The sequence below is a fragment of the Leguminivora glycinivorella genome, chromosome 2 (genome assembly GCF_023078275.1).
Source record: "Leguminivora glycinivorella isolate SPB_JAAS2020 chromosome 2, LegGlyc_1.1, whole genome shotgun sequence".
Classification (NCBI taxonomy): domain Eukaryota; kingdom Metazoa; phylum Arthropoda; class Insecta; order Lepidoptera; family Tortricidae; genus Leguminivora; species Leguminivora glycinivorella.
In genome coordinates, this window is record NC_062972.1 from 19,794,620 (window position 1) to 19,811,688 (window position 17,069).

General features: G+C 39.2%; 1 protein-coding gene across 2 annotated transcripts in view; it reads left to right on the forward strand.

Moving 5' to 3' along the window:
- LOC125242357 (doublesex- and mab-3-related transcription factor A2-like) overlaps positions 1-17,069 on the forward strand; it is a 32,215-nt gene that overhangs the window by 3,959 nt on the left and 11,187 nt on the right. For both annotated transcript variants that reach the window (XM_048151137.1, XM_048151138.1), the window contains exon 3: positions 391-505. In XM_048151137.1, coding sequence (XP_048007094.1) covers positions 391-505 — 115 coding nt within the window. The remainder of the gene's footprint in view (positions 1-390; positions 506-17,069) is intronic.

Below are 17,069 nucleotides of genomic sequence, written 5' to 3' on the forward strand. Positions count from 1 at the left end.
GCGCTAAAGGGCCACAAGCGCTACTGCCGGTGGCGCGACTGTGTGTGCGCCAAGCGCACGCTCATCGCCGAGCGGCAGCGCGTCATGGCGGCCCTGCCGCTCGCCTCTTGTCTGTCTACTACAGTGTGCTGCAAACATAGAGTTTCAGCACTGAAGAGCGAGTGCTACTTCCCTACCTACGTCAGTCTTTGTCTCTTCTCTGTAGCACTATTTTATTTGATAAGCCATGGCCGATGAAGAAAAGAATAAATCAAGTCTAAAACTCCAATTCTCAACTAAATTCTATTGACCAGAATTTTGTGAAATAGCAAAATTCGCCTCATAATAATTAACCCATACCTTTCTACGCAGCATCCTTTCAACGTCGTGATATGAGCATTTTTGGTCCAGGTCGCGTTACGGCGGCAGCAGGCCCAGGAAGAGAACGAAGCGCGGGAGTTGAACCTGCTGTACACGGGACAGCCGCCCACGCCGCACCACTACGACATGCCCGACGACTCGCCTGGTAAGTGCCACGGTGTTTTCAGTCGAAGGAAATAGTAAATCCGATGTACTTAGGATATGTTTAGGAAACTCAACGCCCTAATAGAGGGCGTGAAAAACAATTATAAGCCGTAGTGCAAGTTGTTCGCTAGATGTCACTGTTACCCCCGCAAACTGGGTAATGACTTGTTGCAGTAAAATGTATAAGTATTTTTTGATGTCCAAATTTTTCGCTAGATGTCGCTGTACCACCTGCAAACTAACGAACGACATTTTATGGTTAATTACATGTAATTAAGTTGTAAATTTGTATGTCTTTCCCTTCACGGAACAATGGTATTCCGGACCTTTGGGAGGCGTGCGCGGGGCCGAAGCCAACACGTAGAGGCCCTTTCGACACTTTAATGAAATGTAAGGGTTACACCGAGCGGATGTTGCCCTTGCCCGTATCATGGGACACACGCAGAGGCAACACCCGCCAGGGTGTAAGGACTATTTGAGAGTTAATGGAATCTAAAATGAACTGGTCTATTTTGATGAAAGTGATGGACTAAATACTGGGCTATGGATAAAAAACCGGACGCCTGCCTAATAAAACGGTATCCAATTTTATTTCCGGCAGACGGTGACTCGTCCCCACAAGATGGGCCCCCACAAAAAGCGACATCCAAGATGTAAATTTTATTATTATCATCTTAATAGGTCCCTGTAGAACTAGTTATGTATGTGACTGGTTGATTAATGATTATATCAAACTTAATTAAAGATCCAGCCATAAATGTGTGGCGTTCCATGTTTAAAGGTTCCACATCCTTTATGTGCTATAAGGAACCTTTAGGCATGGAAAGTCACATGAAAAGTTGTCGTAACTTAATAATAGATGACACTGTATTCGAAAATATTGACTGATAACTCTATAGTATAGAGTTATCAGTCAATATTTTCGGTATAGAGTCTATACCCTACTATTCAATATACTTGCACGTTGCAACATATATCACACGTCGGGGTTGGAATGAAAAAAATAATCCGTCCCCACTTTACATGTAGGGGGGAGGGGGGGGGGTACCCTAACAAAACATATTTTTCCACTTTTTATTTTACCACTTTGTCGGCGTGATTAATATACATATTGGTACCAAATTTCAGCTTTATAATGCTAACGGTCACTGAGATTATCCGCGGACGGACGGACGGACGGACAGACAGACATGGCGAAACTATAAGGGTTCCTAGTTGACTACGGAACCCTAAAAACCAACACATGTACATGCACGCCGACGGCTGACAGCCGCAGGTTTCCGCTCCCTGATGGGCCCACATCCGCCACCCCCGGCGTCTAACTTTACTTCTTACGTTGCCTAATGTAGTCTTGGAAACGTCTTTGTACATACAGTTCCTTTGGATAAGTTTGCAAGACGCAGAATACCTACATAGAAGACCTAAGTAATTCTAATTGAAGTTCAGTGTATTCAGCGTTCAGTGATGCGAGCTAGTTCAAACGCGTAGTGATACCCGTTTGCTTAACTTCAAACTAGGATTACTAATGATAATGAAGAAGTTATTTTAATCAGAATCCTAATTAATTATTATTGATATTCGAGTTATTCTGCGCTAAGGGCGCCATATTACGTAATAGGTATTAATGACGTATTTAAGTATATTTGCTTGGAACAAATAGGCTGCAATGAGACTTTTTCATCGCAATAATTTAATGTTAACTAATACAAACCCTTGATTCCCTCGTGTTTAAACTATAGGTAACGGTGAAGTAGTATTTTGTCCCCTCTGACGCATTCTAGAAATTGTATTTAACAAGCAATAAGCAAAAATCGTTTAAGCCCTCAATTAGAGGGTAAATGTCGCGCCAATTAAGACGCCACGAAGTGTTGCCACTCGGAGAAACGGGTGAAACCTCGGAAAGCGATGAAAGAGCGGTGAAAAGTGCAACGCAACGCATAGGAAAGTGTGCGACTCGATATTGTAGCGCGTGGTATGGACAGAGTATGAAGAGACGACATTGTTTTATAAAAATAAAATGGAATTTTATATAACAGACACGTAGTTTTATATCCATTTTTCATATTTTCAGGAGTCTATTTATTTCAAATTTAGGTTATCTTTTGACTAACTGTAATTGAATTCACCGCATTGACCGTTGCACCCCTTACGGACGATTCTTGTCATTCTTGCAACGCTTTTGAGAAAATATTTAGTTGAGATGTTCAATGAATGTCTGCGTCACACGACACTTCTTGCCGCAAAAATCCAACCAAAAAGGCCTCATTTACACCGATAGATATCATTTCCATAGCAAATCTAGATCAAATTCTCGTTAATAATAATTTTATTAATACTAGCTTTTGCCCGCGACTTTGCTCGCGTTAAATTCGAAAATTATGGAAAGCTTCATACAAACTTCCACCCCCCATTTCAGAGAAGTGGGGGGTAAGAAAGAGACAAAAGTCGCCTATGTCACTATATCCAGTTAAAAAGTCACGTTAGTTCGTCGCTCTGTTTTGCCGTGAAAGACGGACAAACAAACAGACACACACACTTTCCCATTTATAATATTAGCATGGATTAAGGACCCATTGTAACTTGTTCTTTTATATTTCTTATATATAATATGATATTGTTACCTTTTTTCCGTTTACACCTTATTTAATAGTTTGATCATAAAAGATTACAATTTACATTTACAAAAAGTCGTCTCCACACAGTTGTATTCGAGACTTGATACTGTGTGCGCAAGTCGAGACCCAGGTTTCTAATTAAACACCCGATGCACGGCACATTGCTTGCTAGAAGCGACTTTTTACTCTTTGCGCTTTGTTCACTCATTTTTCTACCACAGGGGAGGAGTTGGGCTTTCTTATACGTACACAAATATATCTTACTTCATTCTATTACAATTCATAATGAGATAAATCGATAGAATCAGGAGTTACTTTGCGGAAATTGATCATAATAAAAATTTGAAGGTTACTTTACTTTATCCGCAAATAGATAACGTGATAGTCAATTAGTGATAAGGCGTTATACTTATTTGCGTGTTTTATACATCTTCCCACCGCAAAAATAAATACGCAAGTAATTATTACCACATACCGTCACCAAAAATACAAAACTCCACACGTGTTTCACCTCTCTTCTCTACGAAGCATGCTCAGAAAATGATGCTAAATCAGTTGACGAATCTCGGGCCGTAATCTTCTAGATATTAGAAAAAAATGCAGAGTAAAAAGGAATAGATTTATTTACATAAAATAATTCGACCACATTGAACTAGTTTATAGCGAGAAGTGAAGGAAGATAATATGACAGTTATAAAAAACTTGTTAAGAGTGTTCGAAATACAAATATGTAGTAAATAGTATTTTATGCAACTGGTGGTTAAAAGAGGTCAAAAAAGGTCAGTGGCGTGGGTAACAATTTGAGGCGAAGCCGAAAATTGTTAATAAAGACGCCACGATCATTTTTTGACTCAGTTAAACACCGTTGCATACTTTTTCTACGACCAAGCACTTACTTTGAAAGAAAAATTATAAATTCAACAAATACCTACTTTCAGTCATCTTGCTGAGAAAATGCTGCCAAACCTTAATAATTCACCGTCTACTAATAATTACTATATGAGCCCCATGAACTCAATTGTCTTGCTTCCAACTGATGCGACGGAAATCAAAGCACTTATATTATCCCTAAAGAATAGCAATTCTACAGGATGGGACGGAATTTCGTCTTCGTTCCTTAAGCTCTGCGTGGATTCCATATCTCAGCCCATAGCTCATATCTGCAACCTGGCTCTGGCAACTGGTGTCTTCCCTGATGCACTTAAGAGTTCTATTGTGATTCCCATTTACAAATCGGGTGACAAGAGCAGTATTAATAATTATCGCCCAATTTCTCTTCTCCCTACGCTAGCAAAGATTCTAGAAAAGGTTATGAACAAACGTCTGTTGCACTATCTAGAATCAAACAGGTTTATTTCACAAAATCAGTATGGCTTCCGGAAGCACATCTCCACTACAGATGCTATAAATCACGTTGTTGGTCTAATATCCCGTAAACTAGACTCTAATACTAAATGCTTGGGAGTCTTCTTAGACTTAGCCAAAGCATTTGATACTGTCCATATCCCAACACTTCTAAACAAAATGGAACATCTTGGTGTCAGAGGAATTCCTTTACGATTATTTAATAGTTACCTCAGCGGAAGAACACAGACTGTCAGGGTGGGTGAATATATGAGTGATGTGCAACCTCTAACTTTTGGAGTGCCGCAAGGAAGCGTGCTAGGTCCTACCCTCTTTCTTATCTTTATCGACGGGTTGTGCCAACTACAATTACACAATGCGGACATTATCACTTTTGCCGATGACACTGTTCTAATCTTTCATGGATCTTCATGGGACGAGGTTAAAATCAATACAGAATTAGGCTTAGCTAAAGTGATGGAGTGGCTCAAATTCAATACTCTATCTCTGAACCTTGATAAAACTAAATATATTACTTTTAGTATAAGGAATTCCACTCAACCAGATAATACTTTCGGTATCAAGGCGCACTCGTGTGCTTACCCTTTCACATCGCCTTGTGGTTGCTATAGATTAGAGTCAGCAAGTGAAACAAAGTACCTAGGACTTCTTATTGATCAAAACCTAAATTGGATATCTCAGATCAACTTACTCTCAACACGAGTAATAAAACTAATATACATTTTTAAAAATATTAAGCACCTAGGAGAACCGTTGGTAAAAAGTGTTTATTTCGCTTTGTGTCAATCCATACTTACATATGGCATTGAAGCGTGGGGTGCAGCCAAGAAATCTCATCTGATAAAAGTTGAGCGCGCCCAGCGTGCGATTATCAAGGTTTCCACTTCTAAAAAAAGAAGTTATCCTACAGCTCTTATTTATAAGGAATTTAATGCACTTACTGTCAGACAGCTATTCATTGCGGCGCTGGTTTGTAGACAGCACAGGGATATTTCTGGTGTAAGAACTCTCCAAAGACGACGAGATCGAGTTTTTAGTATTCCACCTTGTAAAACGAAGTTCGGACACAACTTTCAATTCTTCTTGGGGCCCTTCTTGTATAACCGCTTAGCTAAACATATTGACCTGCAGAAGTACACCAGCAGAGGTTGCAAAAATGCTGTAACTACGTATCTCAAACAACTGAATTATGATGATACTGAATTATTACTCCAGATTTTATCATGACTTCATGACTGGCAACCCTTAATTGAACAAAAAACCGACTGTTATTTAGCTGGTGAAGTTTGTTCCTGTTGTGCACTGTTTTATACTGTTAACTGTTTATGCTTTTTCTTACTGTTTATTCTGTCGACTGTCGGGATTTCCATGTGCTCACACACACACACACACACACACACACACACACACACACACACACACACACACACACACACACACACACACACACACACACACACACACACACACACACACACACACACACACACACACACACACACACACACACACACACACACACACACACACACACGCGCGCACTTTTTTTTTTCTGCAAGTAAAACTATTTTTGTTTTTCCTTTTAATAACTATGCAGCTAGCCTGCTTTCATTCCTTATAAGGGTTTTGGTACTGTATAAAATCAATTTCTTACACGAAGTCACTAAAACTGACATAATGGACCGCGGGCAGAAAGGGAGGAGGTACTGTAAGAGGTTTCGCATTCAGAATGAAACCTTTTACAGCAGTCATGGTCGCTGACTGGCAGTCCCTGATTTAAAATTGGAACAGTATAAGAACGTCAAGGAAAACAGACACTTCAATGGGGCATTCATATAGAAGCAGCGATTGAGAGTGAACGGTTGTACTTAGCTCCTAAAATATAAAAAAATATTGATTCAAAGCGTTGTTTAAATGTTTGGATGCTCTCCACTGATAGGCCGACTCTCTTACATGGTGGAGGTGCGGGGTACTTTACAGCTTCTTCCCTTTAAATCCGCAAATCGAGTCAATCGGAAACTCGCCTCCAAATCATGAGCGACCGGGTCGAATGGCCGACGCAGAGATAAATTGGAGATGGATTGGATTGGCTTGCCGTAATACAGTATTATACTAGTACGGAGGGTAGCTTGCTTTCGCTATACTTTCTACGTCCATTCATAGAAATAAGTAGTTATATCTATATAAATAGCGATGTAATATACCAATTTTCATGTCATACGTTATACTTTTATGTAAAAGTAAGCAATAAAGATATTGATTGATTGATTGATTGATTGATTGATTGATTGATCTTAGTTATCTAGTCGTGGACCACCTACCATTTTGAATATGCAGTTTGAGTGCAAACATGAAAATAAAACTGTCTATGGTATGGTTCTCTGAAGCCTGGCCACAGTAGCCACTAAGACGAATCGAGCCGCGTCGAATCCAGTTCTCATACATTTGAATGCGATTCGACGCGTCGCCAATGAACGCAGCAGAAAACGAATGAGACTCGTGTGTAAGTGAAATGTAAGGTAAATATCCAATAGTTCGATTCTGTATGTAATGTTAATATTTCCTCCGCTCTATGTCCACGCAAATTACGCGCGTGGCAGGTCACCAGTTAATTGCATTTAACCTCTTGCGAGTTTCTTTCAAATATTCTTGTGGCCGTCGTGTGCACTATTGCCGAAGCGACGCTAGAACATAAATATTTCTACAAAATAACAAAATTTAAAATTTTGAAAAAACCCCCGACCGCGACCTAGTGGACCGATTTTCATGAAACATGGCTAAGAACACTCCCGACTAATTCAGCTTTCAGAGAAAAAAAACGAAATCAAAATCGGTTCATCCGTTCGAGAGCTACGATGCCACAGACAGACAGACAGACAGACAGACAGACAGACAGACAGACAGACATACACACAGACAGACACGACAAACTTATAACACCCCTTCGTTTTTGCGTCGGGGGTTAAAAATAAGGACTCTCTCATAGGATAAAAAAAGTATCAGATAGTTAATTATTACTATAGAAAAAACTTCCCTGGTTTGCAAAGTTAATCCGTTTCATATTTGGTATAATATAAATATCATACATCCTATGATGTAAATATCATCCAATCAGTATACCTATTATACCTAATCATAATCATTCACTGCCAGGGGGCGTGATTATGTATAGACATATCTAATCTCAAGTTTAGAAATGAGAAAACGAGTCTATGAGAGTGTATAAGGTATATGTTCCGACGGTACAAAGGGAGCTATTGTGCCAATAGGTCCTCGCCACCCGATCTCTATGACCAATCCACCAGGGTGGATAACTGGGCATGCAATTCACTAGATTCAGGTGCCTATAAGTATTGATCCTGACCTTCCTTTCCTTCCCATTTTACCCTTATGATGTGCACTTTCACCCTGTTCTCTTCTTCTCTCATTAAATGTAAATATAATGTCCCAAAACACAATAGCTTCGCTTCGCTACAGCATAGCCAGCAGTGGTTGCCTCGCACCTACCGCGCTGATGACTCGCGACAGCCTTAAGCTTTTCATGCTTATGAACTTGTTTCGCCTACTGTGTCAATGGAAATAACACGTTTCGTGCAAACGCTCACGGCCTGAAAGCGTTCTAACTGGCAACGTGTTGTGGGGGTTGCAAACGGGGTTTTTAAGAGGGTCGGCAGTTTAAGAGAACGTACTTAGACAAGGTTGGTGTTTTTGTGAGATCAAAGACTCAAGATTTGTTAATCGGGGTAATAGAGCGCATTTCGTTTCTTGTTTTATTTTATCCTACATAGTTGATTGTACAAGACGCGAAAAAAAAGTTCCTAACTTCAAGTATGTTACATTTTCTTGGTCAAAATGTTGGCCACGCTGTATACTCTAAATCGCTGGTTTCTGGAGTCGAAATACTTTTAAATTACAGCAGACGTTCAATAAAGAATAAGGTGACCTCATTACGCTTTAATACCTATCCCTTGTATGTAACAACAATAACCTCCACCCTCACTAGAATTCTTTCATAACGGTCACGTCCCACCTCGCTGAATATGGGAGGAATGCCGCCATCGCGCTATAAGAGTAATATAACGCAATAACCACAGTCGCTGGCTGCAATAGTAACCGCAATAGCGCGTGCCGAGGCGTCCTAGAGGGCTGGTGCGGGGTATAAGCGGCAGCGGGTGTTGGCACTATGGGGGTAGTGAACACCCCCAGGGGTAGAAACATGTGTCAAACATATGTAGAGCAAGCTCCCAGAATTATCTAGTCTAACAAATAAATTACGCATGCAACAGTAGAAAATACTAGGTATACGTTAAACTTTCGTAAGACATATACTCACGTTAATATATCGCGTTGCCGAAGCCGCCACGAGCACTCATGTCTGATGATAATAATGACATAATATGTCGCTATTTGAATATGATCTCTCTTTATCGCTACTATTGCCTTAATGGTATACCTTGTCCTACTACTATACCTACTTAAGTCCGTGTACGATACGTTAGTAATCAAAGTTATACCTTCACACAGGAAATGATGAAGGACCCATCGTAGGGCATTTAAAACAAAAGATAATTATATGTTAACTACTACCCTTCTTATCCAATCCGTTATGAGCTAAACTACCTCTACATTATGAAACTTCTGGTCTGGGGGTCTGGAGATATCTCCCGTAGAATCACTTTTTATTTCGCGCCATCCTGTGATTTGCACCACACACCTTCTTCCGTTGGTATGCGCGTCGTCATGGCGATATTGCCATTAAAATGGTGACATGGTGTCATTTTATGGAACTTCAGTGTTGCCTCCGGGTTGCTTTCGGTTATTTACAAGTTAATATTCTACATCGCCTTCAAAGATATTATTTGATTTAATAATAATAATATTACCTATAGGACATTCTTACACAGATTGACTGAGCCCCACGGTAAGCTCAAGATGGCTTGTGTTGCAGGTACTCAGACAACGATATATATAATATACTAATATATACATAGAAAACATCCATGACTCAGGAACAAATATCTGTGCTCATCACACAAATAAATGCCCTTACCGGGATTCGAACCCAGGACCGCGGCGTAGCAGGCAGGGTCACTACGCGCTAGGCCAGACCGGTCGTCAAATTTAAGTCTTAGGTACCGGCCACACTTAAGCGACGCATGTTCTGAGGCGCGCAACGGACGTCCGTGCCACGCCGGGGGGCGCGTCTTACGTCCTTCCTATACAAAATGTACTGAGGAGACGTTTTTTGAATTGCATTCAGGCGGCGTGGCGGAGACGTCCGTTGCGCGCCCCGAGACACGCGACGCTTAAGTGGGAACGCTGCCTTAGTTGTGCCGTTCTCGACTATGTTTTCTGTTTTTATTGGTTACCTAGTTTCTTTTTGAGAATATTCCCATTATTCCCCATAGATCCCAATCTCCGGAGAACGTTTTAAAGAACTTACTTATATATTTTAGTGATGGTAGAAGTCCAGACAGGCAAGTATGGTCGCGCGATAAATGATAAAACATCTGGCCGTCCCTATCGCACTATTTGTAAGTGCGATAGGGACCGACAGATGTTTTATTTGTCTGCCTGATATTACTTGCCTGCCTGGTGTTCGTCACTGTTCGCATAGTGCATGTCATTCTGTCATATCCTCAAACTCTGTCCACCCTACCTAACATTACCTGACTCGAAAATAGTAGTTCTCCACGAAATATGTGTTTTAATTTTAATCTAACATTGGCTTATTATAAATAAATGCCTTTCAGAGTATTCGGCAAAGAATTACTTTCCGAGCCAGGCAATGTTAGACAGGGTAGGCAGAGTTATAGAATTTGACAGCAATTTAACTGCAATGGCCTTGTCAATATGGTAGCGCACAAGACAGCAGTTTATCCACTTTTTAATTAGGGTAAACTCGCCTTATTCGGTGACACGCCTATCTCGGTGAAACAGCCAAAAATCGACAAATAGTGCTTCAAAGCTTGTATCACCGAATTAGTGCGATTTCACATTATCGGATCCGATATCAGATGTCGGACCGATATTCCATACATTACAGGGGCCATCTTGGATTTTTTCTATTGAAATCCTTACGATATCTGATATCGGATCGGATAATGTGAAAACGGTCTTAGGCGTGTCACCGAATGAGGCTAGTTTACCCTATTCCAAGTTTATCTTTATAGCATCTTTCAGAGATGATCCACTTAGAAAATGTCAAGCACGTTTCCCACATTATTAACAATTTACAACCCGATATTCTCACTCTAACAGAGAGGGTACACAACCCAATATCAAATGGAATTACCTTTAATCCTCCGCTGTATTATCTCTCCGAAAGATTAATTTTGTTTTGCGCCGCGGCGGGGCGCCTCGAAGGGGATGTGCCACCTTATTAACGCTTATTTACCTTTGTAACGCCGATACGACTAAGTTGGTATTAATATGAATCGTCTGGAGAAACATAATAATTCGATTGGAGTACTGGCAGTTATTTTTCCCAGTATTTTTTCTTTGTAACTATCTTTTAACTTCATAAGAGGATTTTACTTGCAGCTTACATTTATACCTAGGTACCTCCAACCTTTGCCGATTAAGCATATGCATGAATAGAATAGAATAGAATGCAGTTATTTGTTAACACACACACACACACACAAAATAAACGTTACAAATAAGAAGACATGAACAAGAAGGAGGTGCTACGAAATGGTCTAATCTCAGCATGCCGTTCCAACTAATGCATACTTAAGTACTTAGGTGTAATTTCGCTCTTTTTTTTTCTTTATTCGACGATCTATGAATTTGCATGTATCAAAATATTGATCAAGAATAATGTATCTAAAATCTAAATACATAGTTAGGTTCTTCACAAAATACTAATTTGATAAATGAATAATCCCAATAGTAGAATTAAACCAAACCTAAAAAGCTATTTTATTATAATTCAATTACCATTAGGTATTGATTTATTTTAAATTTAATTTTTTAATGATAGTTTAAATAATTCCTTACATATAAATCACGGTTTAAAAAACCGTTTTAGGCAAAAACCAACAGATGCACTTACACAAAGCACTTTCACCACCCACACCAATTAAATCGGTTCTCAATAGAATCGGCATCAATATAAACGCTGGCAACCCTCGGGGCGAGTGCGGGGCGGGGTGGCGAGCGGGGGGAGGCCGCGCCATTGATTTAGCATTAACTGTGGTGTAGGGTTGAACGGCGATTGACCTTCAATTGCCAGGTCAATTTAATTGCGATATTTGGTACTATTCTACGTCTACAATCTATGAATAAATGTTTTATTTTTTACTAGCTTTTGCCCGCGGCTTCGCTCGCGTTAGAAAGAGACAAAAAGTAGCCTATGTCACTCTCCATCCCTTCAACTATTTCCATAAAAAATCACGTCAATTCGTCGCTCCGTTCTGCCGTGAAAGACGGACAAACAAACAGACACACACACTTTCCCATTTATAATATTAGTATGGATACTTTATCTCGAACGGTTTTAAATGGCATGATAGTGTGCTAGACATCATATGATCTAGTGCGACTTCAAGTGAAGAATGGATTCGTGCAACGCATTCGCGTACGCAAGTTGATGTGAACCCCCAAAAGGTGGCTGAATTTTTAGATTTAAACTAATATGTAGTTGGTTTTAGATTGTCATTTCGAGCAGCGTTCAACCAGCCCTAAATCCTAATCAACTAGCAAAGTACAATGGTACACCTTTAATAAATTATCCAACAAAATAAATATGGTTCTACGAAGTCTACGTACACAATTAGTACAATTACACATTAGAATTACACAACAACAATTACACATTAGTCAGTGGAGCATAATGCTTTTTTACCCTAATTTAGCCCAAATCGTCATCCCAAGTAAATTAGGGTAAAAGCTCCAAATGTCACCAACGGTGTCTGGTTACACCGCAAATGTCCACAGTAACTCAATAGTCGTTCAGAACAATGAAACATTTTTTTCTACAAATGCGTCAGGAATTGGATAGTTTTTAAAAAGTCGTCGTTTGGACTATGAAAGTTTTTTCTATCTAAAAACATTTTACTTAAATACCAATTTTCTCATTTCCATTCAACCACAAACTGAAATCTAGAACGGTCATCCACTCACGCGCTATCATCCTACCCTTTCCAACTACAGCGACTACGATACAACCCTCTCCTTCACAATCCGCTACCATTTATATTTCAAGTGGCACTTGTGAGTTATACCTATTTATCTTGCTTCCTCTTATTCGATATCGTATCTTCTTTCCTGCTCTCGAGAGCAGGATGCAACCTGGGTTTCTATTGTGGTGGTATAATGAATTCTGGAGTTCGTTCGGTTCGGTCAGCAAAGGGTTGCGTCTAAATGTTATGCTTTGAGGGTTTTGCTGTAATTGAGTCCCTTGAGCCTTACCTTTACCTTTTATTATTATAGAGATAGTAAGATGTCGAAATAGAATTTTCAGATTTTGTCATCTGACCTAGTTAAGGACACGCATACTCGAATGTGATTTGTCTGTGTCTAAAGTTTTTCTTGTTACGCAACCAAAACTGTCACTTTTAATTTTATTCAACATTGACCAATCAAGTTCATAGGTATCTAAAACTGATCGAATAAATTAAAATTCGATTACACCTCATGTTTCATATACTACTACTTATATAGTCCTGAACTTACTCATGCCTAAAAATGATCAGTTTAAATGTATTTAAAAAAAAGAGTAATTTGTGAGAGAAGCATTTACTGAAACATCCTGATATTTTTTGAGCATTTCATATTTGCTAATCCTAATTATGGTAGCTAGTAGGTCACTGAATGATACCTCTTCTAAGGGACGTATTCCAGCAATAATTATAAAGAAGTTAAAGTGTACAATTGAAAAAACACACTTACTTGTACACACAAATATACCCTTATCGTATTACTTGTTCAGAACTTGTTATAATGATCCCGAACTCGTGCAAAGAAAAATAAGGACACTCGATAGCTCTCCAGATCCGCTGGCCAACGTTTATTGAAACCTTTTTGTGTAAAAATAGAAAAAAAAACTCAATTGGAATCACTGTTAAAACGGGCAAGAGATGTTTTACATCCTTAAAACGGTCTTCAATATAAGAAAACCACCTTATTTCTAAGTTGCTAGAAATCGCTTTAGATTGTTCTGTTAGTCTCTCGAGCTCGCCATTTAACCGTGAGGTTGCATATTTTATTTTGAACCTTATATTGTTTGTTCTTAGGGTAAGGTTCGGGTCAATGGTAGGCTGTCTATTTGTGGTAGGGTGCTCACGAGCTCTCCAATTTCGGTGAGGTTAATGGTTCAGTAATCGACAGACGCGTAGACGCCTGAGGGCCGCTGCGTTTGATATGCGAGGAGATAGACTTGGTAGATCTACATTTGTATCTTTGAACTAACAGCTACTAAACTTATTTCTGTCTAATTTGTTTTCCTTTTCCACTTTCTGTGTCGAAGAAATAAATTGCAGTCAAATAACATATCCATTATCCGTTTACTAACCTAAAGCTATATATTAGCATTAGATTAAACCGCCAAGGCGTCTGTTATTTATTAAACGTCACAATTTTGTATAATTTTCAGGTTTAAAATATTACCACTTATGAGGTTATTAAAATCGATGCCAACTTAGTTTGCTCTGCAGGGTTAGCGCATGATTGCCGCGAGAGTATGTTGCCGCGAGATAGACTACCCGTCCTTATGTCATTAATACAATTAGAAGAAGACGTGTCATCTATATCGCGGCGACATACTCCCACGGTCATCATGTGCTAGGCCTACTGGTTCGATTTTGTCCTTAACGCGTGAACACTTTCTTGTTCAGGCAAGTAATCATATTCGCGCGATAAATGATATAACATAACATCAGGCTGACCCTTTCGCACTATTTGTAAGTGCGATAGTCTATCGCGCGACCATGCTATCGATGCAGAACACTCCTCGACCTGTCCGGAAAACAGTATTTTTATCACATCCCCTTTCCTTGTAACCGATACACCGATTGATTCGTGTAACGCAATACACGGGGCTTCTCCGTTTTTATTAAATTTTTCAGCGCTTTCTTCGTCTGTGTGTTTGTTTTGTTTTTGATTGCGCGCGTCGTATTACAGGGGATGTAATCATATTGTTTCATACAATCAGTGTTTGCGAAGACTGTGGAATGCCTATTGAAAGTTTTATATGTAGGGAGAGTAAAAAGATGCCATAGATAAAATGCTATTCTGCGAATGATTTTTTATTTGAGAGCAAAAAAGAATTCATCGCAGTTTATAAACGACTATTAGACTACCCAAAAAACGAATGCTCCTCTACCTGCTTATTGTTTTGTAGTTTAATTTTATTATCCTGCCTAACAATTTTATACCTATATATACGTATTAAAAGTATTCTTCTCAAAGCTTGGGTACGGTGACATGTATCATCTCAATAAATACCTAGTATGCTACGCTTTCAAGTTAATATAAACTGTAAGCATATAACTGCGTGAACTGACCAATCCAGCCATGCTACAGTACGAAAAATGCTATAAGAGTAGGAACTTTGTGATACCTATTAAAATGATTGATGTAAAATAAAAACATTAAAAATTGTTTACTGTGTAGACAGAGTAGGTTATGTACAACCCTTAGTTTCTTATCTGAAGAACGTTTAGGGTTGCGATTTCTAACTTATTAATCTGTTTGTAAAATCACCCTCCGCGGAAACAATAACTGGTCGAGGGTGCCATGACCGGCGGGCCGCCCACAGACACATATTTAAATAGACGTTAACCAAGTCATTTGAACATTTTCTTTGTTTTTTAATTTGAGTCTAGCGAGTACGAGCCGATGCCAAGATTGCGTAGACGTACACCTTTATTAATACATTCATTTTTGATACCACGTCGTCTACAGCAAACAAGCATACTGCTTGTCTGAACTGTCTGATTCAGTAAAAATGTTTGTAAGGCATAATATAACATAAATTAAAACTAAGTAACTGCAGCGTGTAAAAAATACAAATATGTGGAGTCACTTTAATAATACATATAAAGTGTTTAATATTTATTTATGAATGTGTATGCCGTCCGGCGGCGGCGGGCGCTTCGTCGAGTCGAGAGCGGTTGCTAATTAGTTTTCATTATCAGAACACAATGTATAGGGTTAGTGGAGTGTCGGAGGTGGCCGGTGATATTGACAGTTGTGGCTGTACGGCGGTGGGGTTGCGAGCGGTTGGGATTTCATTCAAATTGTCACTCCTAGTGAAAAATCTGTACTTACCTACACCTATAAAACCGTAAAAATGTTATAGAAAGTTGTAACTTTAACATTTATTAGCAAACAAAGTAGGGGTACTATTAGGAAAGTAGGTATGTGTCGACCAGCGGCGACGTTGAGAGCGGTTGCTAATTAGTTTTCATTATTTGTACACAAATTACACATTGTATAGGGTTGCTGGAGTGTCTGCAGAGGTGGCCAGTGATATTGACAGTTGTGGCTGTCGGCGGTGGGGTTTGCGAGAGGTTGGGATTTCATACAAATTCTTAGTGAAAAATCTGTAGTTACACCTATTTTTAAACGTGAAAATGTAACAAAGAGTCACTTTCTCATGTATTAGCAAGGAAAGTAGGGATACTGTTAGGATCGCAGGTCTGTGTCGACCAGCGGCGACGTCGAGAGCGGTTGCTAATTAGTTTTCATTATCTGTACACAATGTATAGGGTTAGTGGAGTGTCGGAGGTGGCCGGTGATATTGACAGTTGTGGGGTTGCGAGAGGTTGAGATTTCATTCAAATTGAAGCTGTTTGTGAAAAATTCATTGTACCTCTACTTTGTACATTAGGTAGGTAAAGCACATTTGTAGTTAAATTAGGTTTGGTTTAAGTAATGAAAATGCAAGCAAAGCTTTCTTTTAATCAACGTTTCGTTCTTCACGGCTTATAATTAAGTATAACGGTCACGACTCTGCTCTTAAAGTCATACCTTAATCTATACCCTTTAGGTACCTAGCTTAGTAGTTTACTAGAGTTGTTCTAAGCTACGTTACGTAACTATACCAAGTACAATATTTGCAGATAATGATCAATGTCACCCTGCTGAAATAATTAGCGCTAGTCATCTACCGAATTAAATACCACTTATTTATTATCATTTACCAATACATATTCATCATTATTAAACTCGAAATTTAATATTCCTGCATAAAATACAGATGCATTGTGTTGCACCAAAATAGACGTATAATATTGATAAACACACTTCGTGAAGCACCCTTTTTGATAGAATTATTAAAGGGCAGATATTCAAATGAAAGGATACGTCTGTTTATTACGATTATTTGTTTATTGTGATGCGCTCGCCCTATATTAAATACAGTGGCTTTGCGACAGCCCTACCGTTAGGGTTGGCTCGAGCTCAGAGATCCAAATTAAATTGCTGAAGAGATAAGTATATGCGAAGTGCTTCGCAATGGTTTCATATGTTTCATTAACATATTATCTGACTTAGGGGTCGATAAGGTTCGAGAAAATAGACAGCAGATATTTTTTTAAATGATCTAGATACATTTTAGTATGCACTTAGCATATAGTT